Genomic DNA, 11999 nt, shown 5'->3' with positions numbered 1-11999 from the left:
ATCAAATTAATTTATATTCATCACTTTGTACCTAATGAACAAACCGAGATAAAAGCTTAAAGACCACCAATTTACCAGATTTCTTTAAGTTTCCCAAATTTGAAACTACAAATACAAACCCATTTTCACTCTTTCAAACTAAAGCCATTTTCCATTTTTCATTGGAATTATTCCTATTCTATGAGCTCCACAATGATTTTGGACCAAAATCAAATAAGTCTAATTTAATCCTAAAATATGACTACATAAATTGAGCTATTACATTTATATCCTTTCACTCTTTATAAGAAAATTAAAACCTTTTTCTTTTAATTTTATTACCTATATCAATTAATTTTATTTGGATTTAAAATTTGAAACCGTCAAAATCCCTTTTCTTTTCTTATTCTTCGTCTAAACAAACCCACCGTCCCTCTCTCTCACTCCAGTTCATCTTCTACATTTCTTCGGCCGAAACCCACCGCGCCTCTCTCTCTCTCTCTATAGTTCTTCTCCATTTCTTCGACAAAAACCACCCAAAATGACAAACACCCCGACCACTATCGATGAACACCCCTTTCTCTTCTTCTTCTTTCCTTCGCCTTCGCGCGCCATCTTCACCAGCCGGGCTCCTCCATTCACGCGCACTCCAAGCTGAGGAAAACGAGTCTCGCCGCGAGCCACGGCGGCGCCGGAGCGAGGGAAAACGTCGAGGAAGAAGTGAGAACTCACCAAGGAAGGTTAATTTCGTGGATTGAGGTAAGAATTCCTCTTTCTCGGATTGAATTCCAAATTTAGGGTTTATGCTCAAATTTGGGGATTTTTCAATTTCGTGAGGATTCTGTGAAATTGGCTGGTGATATTTGGTCTTTGGACTCCATTAGTGAGGATTATGTTTAGAATTTGAGGATTGCTTTCGGATTTCTTGTTTTGGATTCAATTTGTGTGTGTTTTATAATTTGAATCCCCAAATTGAATCCAAAACAAGAAATCCGAAAGCAATCCTCGACGTTGACTCTCAAGGAACTCCCGTGCTTTGCTTGAATTCCTCTGACGCTCATTCCGTTCTTAATGGCAAGTCTAGCCTCCATGTTCAGGTGTTTCTTGTCACTGCAATTTGGGGATGAATTCGCTACATCTCCTGAATTTAATTAATTTCATTATGTTTTGGCTGATTGGCTCTGTCTTTAATCTAGTCAATGATGAGTGGAAAAGATATGATTGTGCAACTGTGGATGTATCAACTTGTTTACCTGTGTGAATATTGTCAGTCCTTTTGACTTTCTTTTGTCATGTCTTGAATGGTGAGTTTATTTTGGTGCAGTTGGAACAATGTGGGCTGAGAACTCCTCAGTGTACCATATTAGGTAGCATTGACAAACCCGAAGATGAAAAGACTTTGAAGGTATACTTTGTAATTTTTTTCTTCTTCATTTTTTTTTACTTGTTTGAAACAAATTGGGATTGTTCAAATCATGAAGTTGCTTTCAATGCTCTGAAATTGCTTGGCGAGCACGAGAGTTGCTAAATTCTGCCTCGTCAAGAATGATGGAACACGAAACCTGATAGGCCATGTTCATCTTGTGTTAGGGAGATGACTGAGTCTAGTTCTATGGGTGAGATTTTGTGGTGGTCTGGTATTTTTTGTTCCACTTAGCATCGTAAAAATTTCCATTGCTTGTATGTGTTATATTTGTTTATGTCAAGTGAATAATATCAATGTGCATGTCGGCATCTTATAACATATGATCTATGGTTCTATAATAAGTTTCTCTGCTAATTTGGATTTTTAATTTAATGTTCCAAGAACTTAAACTCGGCTTGGAAGAAGAGATTTAGTGAAGAAGTTGATGATAGTGTCTTATATTGCATCTCTGTGGACCGGATTCTTCAGACAGAAGATTTTAAAGAGGTACTTTAGGTTTTATAATTTGAGGATTATATTTGGGGCTTTTGATTTATGTGTGTAGTTTTTTTATTATTATTTTCTAGCTTATTTGGCCACCCTGCTGTTTTATAGCTTGTCTCTTTCTTTTCAATTTGCAGGTTCTTAAAAGCTAGAGATTTTAACACTGAGAAGACGACCCAAATGTGGGATGAAATGCTTGATTGGAGAAAGGAGTATGGAACGGATACGATTCTGGAGGTAAAGAGGCCAACTTTTATTGTACTATTGTTAAAGAAACTCTGAGGATTCGGTTATCATGGGGCTTCGTATCTGCTGACTGACAACTCTCTTGGATATGATATTATCGATAGGATTTCGAGTTTGAAGAGCTTGAAGAGGTCCTTCTGTACTACCCACAAGGGTATCACGGGGTCGATAAAGAAGGCAGGCCTGTTTACATTGAGAGGCTGGGAAAGGCTGTCCTTCTGTACTACCTTTCATATCTGCTGTCATTTGAATGATTATAGTTTTATTTTGTTGAAGAAAAACCATGATTATGTTGTTGCGATGTTAATTATGTTACTAAACATGCATCTCTAACTCTCAGCGCCCAAATGTTTTTTTTTTATACAAAGCTGTTGTTTCCCAATTTTGATAACATGTGTTTGGTATTGACAGTAGTTAGTTTATTGACAGTAGCTAGTTTATTGATATCAATGTCAATAAACTATCTGGTTTATTTACATTGATGTTAATAAACCAGACAACTTGTTGACATCAATGTCAATAAACCTGATAGTTTATTGACATCAATGTCAATAAACCGACATGTTTGACATTGTTACTTCAATGTTATCATGTTTTCAATTATTTTTTTGTCATTTAGGGTTGACATGTTTTCAATGAGGTCATCAAGAAATCAATGTCCGAGGAAGAGGACCATATATTTTATTGACATCCATAATTATGTAGTATTACATCATATTCAGAATTACAAAATAGTTACAAAATTAAGACTGCTTCTCTGAGACAAAGGAACATGATCGTCACATGTCTTTCTATTGTGTCCTTCTTTGCTTAACTTCAACAGGAATGTCCCATGCTTTAGCACTGCCATGGGGTGAATGACACCTAAATAATAACTTCAACAGAAAAATGTCTCACCTACAATGAACAAGTATTTATAGTTAGTTCTGGAAAAATAAGTAATTTTTGTTCTTTTTTATTTATTTATAATAATGTCAATAAACATTGGAACTTATTGGTATTAATGTCATTAAAAAATCACTGAGTTATAGAAAAATAGTTAGTTCATGTTTTTTTAATTCAAATTAATGTCAATAAACATTGGAACTTATTGATATTAATGTCAATAAAAAAGGCACAGTGAGTTATTGAAAAATAATTAATTCTTGTTCTTTTTTTATTCATATTAATGTCAATAAACATTGAAACTTATTGGTATTAATGTCAATAAAAAGTCACTGTGAGTTATAGAAAAATAATTAATTCATGTTCTTTTTTTTTATTCATATTAATGTCAATAAACATTGGAACTTATTAGTATTAATGTCAATAAAAAGTCACAGTGAGTTATTGAAAAATAATTATTCCTGTTCTTTTTTTATTCGTATTAATGTCTATAAACATTGGAACTTATTGGTATTAATGTTAATAAAAAGTCACTGTGAGTTATAGAAAAATAATTAATTCATGTTTTTTTTTTATGAGATTTGTAACGAATTAGCCATTTCATAAGAGAGTAGTTAAAATTTTGGCCAAACTATCAATTCTATTAGGAACTAGCCAATACTTATTTGAGTTACCAAGTATACCCTTTTACCCCCAAATTATCGTATGCGATATTCCTCTAGTCTCCACATTACACCTTCTTTGATTCGATCGCCATTTCTCCTCCTTCAATCCTTCGTTGCCTTCACTTCGTCAAATTGGACCAAACCGTGGAGATCGAAGAACATGCACAGATCGGAGGCTTCTGAATCGGCGGAGATCGGCTTGCTGAAGGCGATCAGATCGACCTCCGACAAATTCGCGGCGGTTAGGTTTACGGCGTCGTAGGCGATGAGGGCGAGGATCGAAGTGTGGTATTCAAAGCCAGGGAGGGGATAGGATTCCGACGAGAGGTCTCCTAGGTTTTGGTACACCAGTCCCACGAACTTCGCGTACGGTTGCTCTGTGACGCCCCGCGGGATTCGAAACTCGTCGTAGCTCCGACTCCTATGGATTGGAGGCTTCCGCTTTGAAGCCTCACGGCGGCGATGGAGATTTCGACGAGAGAGTCTGGGACGATTGCGGGGATCGAAAGCCTGCTCCAAAAATTCAAGCCTGGTTCGTCCTTTTTTTTTTTACCCCCAATTGAAGAAATTTGGATATAAGTTCAATTACCAATATCTACTTAAGTTGATGTTTACAGGTTTTTATAAGTTAAATAAATTTCTATTCTCTCTTTTCACATAATTTAGAACTAAAAAAATGCATAACGACCACCATTTTTGTTTAAATTTAGTACTAATGTAAAGTTCTTTGATGATACCATACTTTTTAACATCATGCAGCAACGACAGAGGGGGCTCGACCATTGCCACAGCCACGGGTGTAGCACCTCGAAATGATGTATGGTTAGATTAACCCTAGAATCCAAATTATGTAGTATTACATCATATTCAGAATTACAAAATAGTTACAAAATTAAGACTGCTTCTCTGAGACAAAGGAACATGATCGTCACATGTCTTTCTATTGTGTCCTTCTTTGCTTAACTTCAACAGGAATGTCCCATGCTTTAGCACTGCCATGGGGTGAATGACACCTAAATAATAACTTCAACAGAAAAATGTCTCACCTACAATGAACAAGTATTTATAGTTAGTTCTGGAAAAATAAGTAATTTTTGTTCTTTTTTATTTATTTATAATAATGTCAATAAACATTGGAACTTATTGGTATTAATGTCATTAAAAAATCACTGAGTTATAGAAAAATAGTTAGTTCATGTTTTTTTAATTCAAATTAATGTCAATAAACATTGGAACTTATTGATATTAATGTCAATAAAAAAGGCACAGTGAGTTATTGAAAAATAATTAATTCTTGTTCTTTTTTTATTCATATTAATGTCAATAAACATTGAAACTTATTGGTATTAATGTCAATAAAAAGTCACTGTGAGTTATAGAAAAATAATTAATTCATGTTCTTTTTTTTTATTCATATTAATGTCAATAAACATTGGAACTTATTAGTATTAATGTCAATAAAAAGTCACAGTGAGTTATTGAAAAATAATTGTGAGAAAGAACATATCACATTAGTATAGATCTTACCAACATTAAAGTAGAAAGAGCATGAAGGTTTAACCCATGTACCACTATGCTTGACATACACTAAAATATCACCCATTACTGCATAAAAGAGTGTAATCGGGATGTTAATTTCATATTTTAAACGTTTAAAATTCCTTTATAAACATTTAAAATCATAACAAAAAAAATTAAAAAACTGTGAAGATTTATTGACATTGATGTCAATAAAATTGCATTTTTATTGACATTGATATCAATAAATCTTCAAAGGATTTTCCCAGAACCGTTGAAGATTTATTGACATTAATGTCAATAAAAATGCAACAATGTCAATAAATCTTCAACGATTCCCATAAATTTTCAGAATTTTTTTCCAGATTTTCCATGCTTCCAAGAATCGTTCTTTTATTGTTTAGGGGAATTAAAATTATACCCATAATCGATAATAAGAGGAAAATCCTGATGATTATTGTTACTATTTACAGAAATTAAACAAGACTATTTCACATACGACATAAAAAAAATTATAAATAATTAATCACCTTGCTCTTCTGTTTTGAAACCAAACTTCAACCTGCCTTGGCTTCAGATTCAACTGCCCAGCAAGTTCCAATTTGTTTGCCTGCAATTATTTTTTTTTCCCACAAATCAAAATTACTATATCTCTATCTACATAATACCGAAAAGACATTGAAGATGAAAAGTTTAAGTCTTTATACAGCAATCGATATTCACACAGACAAACAAAAGAATTGCATAAGTACCAAAAAAAAAATTGGTAAATAAAACTAATGCAAAAATTATACACACAAATATATTTATACCCGAGTTAGGGTAGAATTTGATTTGAAATAACTTTCCAAAGTGCTCGTTTGGTTTTCTGTAAGCTTCAGCTTCTTTCTGCAGCCATTATTCTAATCGTCGCTTTTCATAGCAGCGTCACAATATGGGTATCAAACTATCAATAACCCGAGAGAGAGAGAGAGAGAGAGAGAGAGAGAGAGAAGAAGAGAGAGACCAGGAAATTCAAATACTAAAATAAAATAAAAAACGAAATGTTAATAAAATTGAGGGTATTTTTGTACTTAAAGAAAATAGGTAGTCATAGAATAGGATTAAATTAGACTTATTTGATTTTGGTCCAAAATCATTGTAGATGTCATAGAATAGGAATAATCCCTTTTTCATTTCAACCCAAACAATCGAAACCAAAAACTGAAACCCATTTCCGAAATAAATCAAATGGTTTTGCAGACGGAACAAAAAAGCTTCAGAACAACCAAAAATCTTTAAAAAAATGTTTTTGCATATAAATAAATCTTTTAGGCGTACCTTGTATTCAACCGTCGGGTTAGATATCATTCTTAGTTCTTCAATCGCCGGTTAGGGGTTTCTCTTGCCTTTTTTTTTTTTTTTTTTTTTCTTTTTCAAATATGTAGAGTTTGGGTTTGCGTATGATCTTTTGTATGCCGTGTAAATCAAATATCCCTTGATTTGCGCGACTGCAGTTGTTGCCGAATATTTGATTTGCTTTGTATTTAATCGGCTGAAAATAATAGGCGGGAATTGGTTGAGTTAAAAAAGTCTTTTTGTATCTCGTTAATAAGGTACCGTGGCTATTTACAGAAAATTAACAAAACGTTGGCTATATTACAAAACACTACAACATAAATGGCTATATAGCTAAAAGACCCTATTAAAAATTTGAAAAAAAAACATGATATAAATGGGAAAAAAAGAAAAAAATCATATAAACTATGGTTTCATCTCAATAACAATTTTCGTTCTACAAAGCTAATCAATAACAGTTGAAAATAGCACAAATAACAAAACAAGATTGAGTGAGAAAAACAACATTAGATCCCGAAAGGTTCGCCGCCGGACCAAAACAACATGGGTTTTCAGCATGTCCTCCGCCGGAGTCTCTTGCCGCCGGATCTCATAAGGTTTCGAGATCACGGCGACGCGGCCTTTTTGGTGGGCCATGGCAGCGGCGCTGTGGAGGCAGACCAAGGTCTTATCAGCGTTGATTACAGCGAAGTCGTTTCGGGTACCAGAGACTTATCTTGAACGAACGTCGATTTCGTAAGCCGTGACTTGTGGATTTGCAAAAAAAAAAAAAAAAAATCGATAATTACTCTTAAGCTTTGCGTGAGTTAGGACTCTTTTTCTCACTCAATAAAATACCTCGTGACACCTCTTTAATGACGTTCATGTAAAAAAAATGCCACTAAAACAGCATTTTTAATTTCCAACTTGCTTTCTTTTGGAATTAAAATCCAATAAAAGAGCGCCCCGTCATTTCGAGGAATCCGATGAGAGTTGGCGGTCGAGGAAGATCCATTAGGCCGTTCAGTGACCGATGCGGATCCTTGAAAACATGCCAAAATTTACATCTGAATATATCGTTAAGTTAATACCTCAGTGAACCTCCGCATTTAAAAAAAAAAAAAAAAAAAAAAAAAAAACCCCTCAAATCAAAGGTGTCCAAATCACAAATTAAAGATGTCGAATCCACATATGATAAGAATTACCTATTGCAGGCGGAAGCTAGACTACTAGAGTTTTGCAGAAATCTCAACACAATTGCTGAACATCGAGAATATTTCAAAAATTGATTCAAACAAGCTACATTGGATTAATCGCTCCATCCACGGACGATTAAATAATCGAAAAAAAAAGAGAAGAAGAAGATAGCATTTCAAAGCGAATGCCATATAGTTCTAGTTTATATCCAATTGAAGTTGTTTCCCATAGTTTCCAGTTTATTAAAAACGTGTGATAATTCGCAGGAATATGCATAACTATATCAAATTCACAAAATAAAACGCGGTTTAATTGACCAAAGATACACACACAAGTGACAAGGAAATGGTCTTCTTCAAAGTTTTTTCGAACACAAAAAGAGAGTATACTGATTTCATTTCCCAGTTCGTAGGAAATCAATAGAACAATCCGAGATAATCGATGCTTAAAAACCAACCTCAATTACTTGGAATGAAAATGTTGAACAAACAATTAACCAATGTAATGAACAAGTATGTTCAGATTCTTAACAAGTTCAACGCTAAACTCAACTTTATTGATCGTATTCCTGTGTTTGAGAAGAACAAGAAAAAAAACAAAAATTCACAAACAAAAAGAGAGGGAAGTTCATACACCGCCCTTGATGATCTTCCGTCTGGCCAAGAACCTGGCGATCGGTGGAGTCAGAGCTAGGGTGATCGGAACCCTAATCGGGAAGAGAGCCTTGTTGCAGAGCACGGCCAAGGCCAGAGCACCGCCACTCGACGTCGCAAGCTCCGCCGTCCGATTCGAATCCGGCGTCTCGATTTCGCCGGATTTGGGAGCGTCTTCCGGCGAGTGACCGACGTAGGGAATTTTCTGGAGGATGGACTCGACGTCGACGTTGCTCTTGATGGCAACGTAGAGGCCGGCAACGGAGGCGCCGGAGACGGTGAGGTGGACCCCGGCGGCGACCTTGCCGTACTTCTTCATGAGCTCACGGAATCGACCGCCGCTGCTGAAGAACGCCATTGATGGGAAGCTTGGAGCTCGGCGAAGAAGAGAGAAGAGGGTTTCTAGTTAGGGTTTAGCGGTGTCGTATTGGGTTTTTTCTTTTGGTAGGAAGGATAGCGAAATGAGTAGTGTCTCGATTTCAATTTTAGTAATTAGATCAGATTATCAGAACAATTGGCAAAGCTTTAGACTTATTTGTCATGTTAATTTGTCACATTGTTTATTTCCGTAACCATATTTGGAAATAAATTTGTTATTGAATTTTGTTTACGACTAGAATTGCCATAATATAGTTTTTTTTTCAATAAAAGAAGATAAATACAAAAAATTTACATTAAAAAAAGTGCAAAAAAATTCAAAATTTTGTAGGAGAAGTTGATGAAAATGTAGCACAAACAATCATTAATTCAACAAAATAACTCGTGAGTTACTCATCTATGCAAGTAACCAGTTATTATGAGATTATTACGAATCATGACTGTTGTAGATTGCGATTTTAAGAATTTTGCCCGATTGAGATCCACGTCCAAAGAAAATCATATCTTAGATTTAAGATTCAGATTTGAAAAAATATTCAAAATACGGATTATTGAAACATAATCAAAAGATAAAGTAAAAGATTAAAAAGAAAATAAAGATAAAAAGTACATTTTCCTAAGCCAAAAGTCTTCCATTGAAAGTTCAAGTCTTGATTTTTTTGGAGTCTTCGTATTTTAGGGGAGACGACAATACCAAAGATTGAAAGTTCAAGTCTTGATTTTTTTGGAGAGAGAGCGCGGCGGAGTTTGAGAGAGAGAGAGAGAGAGAAAGAATGTTTTAGTGTGATGAATATCCATAATATAATTATGACTATGAGTGATTAATTGAAGTAAATATTCATTTGCTAGTAATTTTTTTAACTACTAATTTTTACGGATCATCAAAGTCATATTTATTAGGGGTTAATTATATCTAAGGGCACCAATTTATTTTATTTTATTTTTAAGTGCATTACGCATCTGTCATAATATTTGTAAATTTTACTACACGACACAACACATATTTAAGGCTAAATCTAATACCAGAAATAAAATATTTGCTTATTTCGTAATGTTTGTTGATGTCCATTTTTTATTGATCGACAATCACAAATAAATAAATTTCAAAATACGATATTTATTTTTATGGGTTTAGAAAGACGTCGTATAAGAAACAATATGGAAATAAAAGCTATAATAATAAGAGGAAAATATTAATATTCTTTATTTATCGGTCAGCAAATTACAAATAGGACGAGAAGTCGAACTCAGGATGACGAGCTCGAGACTGTAAATATATGAATACAAAATATAATTGATTTGAGAACTAGGATTGGAAGCTTGCGCGTGTCGAAAATTGTCGTCTCCTCTTCTATTTATAGGCGAGATGGAACCATCTGGCCGAAGACACGTGTTCATCGATCCACACTCCTCGTCAGGGTTGAAGTCGTCTCAGATCCGGTCTTCGCGGCGTGGTCCTTTCTTTGATTGACCGATTCTTCTGGCCAAGAGGACGTGGTCGAGCTGGAGTCCTTCAACGAGCTAGGAAATGGTGCTGGACTTGGGCCGATCTATCGAGATCGAACTAGGCCCATAATTGATTCCGTGGGTCGGTCTTTAAATGGATTAGGACTTTGGTCGGGCCAAAGCCCATCCGAGATAATTATTTAGATAATTGAATTTTTATACCCCCACAATTAGCCCCCAAATATTTTGAAAATACTTCGAATATTTTGAAAATATTTACTGCGGAAAATTCGAACCACCTCGAATTAAAAAGGGGGGAAATCAAATATTTAGGGTCACGTGGCATCATGCGAAAACGCGTCTTCTTCACACGTGGCATATCACGATTGCACTTCGTAGGTCGAAGTCGAAGAGTCGGAAAATCTGTTGATATCTTTGCAAATATCAAGGAAATATCTTTGATTTTATTCGATTTATTTTCCGTAATCATTAGATTTTTTCGGAATTTCGGTTAATAATGAAATGTATAAATAACCGGGCCGAAGAGTCGCTACTTCTCATTTATATTCATCATTCGCGGTTAAAAAAGGTATCTCTCTCTCTCTCTCTCTTTCTAACTTCTCTCTTCTTTACTTCAATTCTCGAGTTCTCTCTCTAAGTTTTTTAAATTTGCTTAGAGTTCGGCTATTTTCAACTCTCAGTTCGACTAACAAACTCAAACGAGTTCATAGATTTAAACACTTCGCCCGTAAAAAAACCTTAGAACTAAATGTCGAGCTCGGGACTTCGACCATCAGGGTCTCAACCCCTAGGAAACGAGGACATCTTATTACCCTCTGCCGTGACCTCGACCGACCTTAAGAGGATCCGTGAAAAATACCATATTCCCCCAGAAATAAATATCCTTCTTCCTCATCCTGGGGCCACAGTTGATACTGTCGTGGAGGGTTTCTGTTGTATTTATGAGATCTGGCTAGAGAAGTGCGGGCTAATATTTCCTATTCACCCCCTCTTATTCGACTTCGTCCAAACTCTAGGGTTGACCCTTCCCCAAATGTGTCCGAACTTCGTTAGGATGGTGATGGGTCTGATAGTCGTGGCTCACGAGAAAAAAGTCGAAGTCTCATTGATGGATTTAGTCCGTCTTTGTGCAGTTAAGGCGAATTCGAAACACGATCCGAAGTGTTTCTACCTTTCGAGGGCTGCAGGCAAGGGAGTGATCTCGGGGCTGCCCTCGAAAGATAAATATTGGGGAAGGCGATATTTTTACTTCGCCGTAAACGAGCATTCACTCGGGGATCGAGCTCGTCTTTTCTCCTCGAAGTGGGCGAGCTCGCCGAGTATGCAAAAATTTAATTTATCTTTTTCAATTTACGTTTTATGGGAGGGTGAAATAAACTAACACATTTTTTTTAGAGAAAATCAAGGCGCCTTTCCAGGGAGTAGACTTCGTCGAGAAGCTCTCGATACTGCAGGAGGGCGTAATCGAGTGGTCGACCTTTACTTCTTACAAGTTTATTTCAGCCAGGCTTTGGCCTTACCTACCAACTCATTTAGAAGAATTCGAAGAAGGTTAGTTCGACAACTTGATCTCGTCCTTTTCTTGCGTTCCATATTAACCAAGTTTTCATCATTTTTTGTAATTTGTCGTAGGAGACAACATGAATACTCCAATCAGCGCCCATGAGGTGAGGAAACAAAAGAAGGGGGGCGTTGCTTCGACTTCGACCCCAACCCCAACTGTTCCTGCTAACGATCCTGAGGTCGAAGTGACCGGAGTTCGTCTGCTGTCCGAGGTTCCAGTCG

General features: G+C 35.8%; 2 protein-coding genes and 1 long non-coding RNA gene across 8 annotated transcripts; 1 reads left to right on the top strand and 2 right to left on the bottom strand.

The window, feature by feature from the left end:
• The first annotated feature begins 379 nt into the window (after positions 1-379).
• Positions 380-2467, top strand: LOC149389559 (phosphatidylinositol/phosphatidylcholine transfer protein SFH13-like). Of its 6 annotated transcripts, none has more exons than XM_089624207.1 (6): positions 380-738; positions 1304-1384; positions 1461-1595; positions 1787-1891; positions 2026-2125; positions 2239-2467. In XM_089624207.1, the coding sequence occupies exons 4-6, from the start codon at positions 1830-1832 to the stop codon at positions 2386-2388; spliced, it is 312 nt and encodes a 103-aa protein (XP_089480333.1). In that variant the 5' UTR covers positions 380-738; positions 1304-1384; positions 1461-1595; positions 1787-1829; the 3' UTR covers positions 2389-2467. The 6 variants fall into 6 exon arrangements, with proteins under 6 accessions (XP_089480333.1, XP_089480331.1, XP_089480332.1 ...); XM_089624206.1 differs by lacking the exon at positions 380-738 and adding an exon at positions 930-1076; XM_089624209.1 differs by lacking the exon at positions 380-738 and adding an exon at positions 993-1053.
• A 2748-nt stretch (positions 2468-5215) lies between these two features.
• Positions 5216-6141, bottom strand: LOC149389558 (uncharacterized). Its single transcript, XR_016300583.1, has 3 exons — positions 6015-6141; positions 5733-5812; positions 5216-5289 (listed from the first exon to the last, which is right to left on the bottom strand). It is a non-coding gene; the product is annotated as an uncharacterized LOC149389558 (long non-coding RNA).
• Positions 6142-8151: 2010 nt separating this feature from the next.
• Positions 8152-8867, bottom strand: LOC149389557 (transmembrane protein, putative (DUF1279)). The gene has a single exon (XM_089623632.1). It carries the CDS (start codon positions 8725-8727, stop codon positions 8344-8346), a length of 384 nt encoding a protein of 127 aa, XP_089479758.1. The 5' UTR covers positions 8728-8867; the 3' UTR covers positions 8152-8343.
• Between the last annotated feature and the right edge of the window lie 3132 nt (positions 8868-11999).

This window comes from Urtica dioica, chromosome 8, assembly GCF_054948205.1.
Source record: "Urtica dioica subsp. dioica isolate 48M chromosome 8, U.dioica_male_clone48M_v1_H2, whole genome shotgun sequence".
Taxonomy (NCBI): domain Eukaryota; kingdom Viridiplantae; phylum Streptophyta; class Magnoliopsida; order Rosales; family Urticaceae; genus Urtica; species Urtica dioica.
This window is presented reverse-complemented; position numbering and strand designations above follow the sequence as displayed.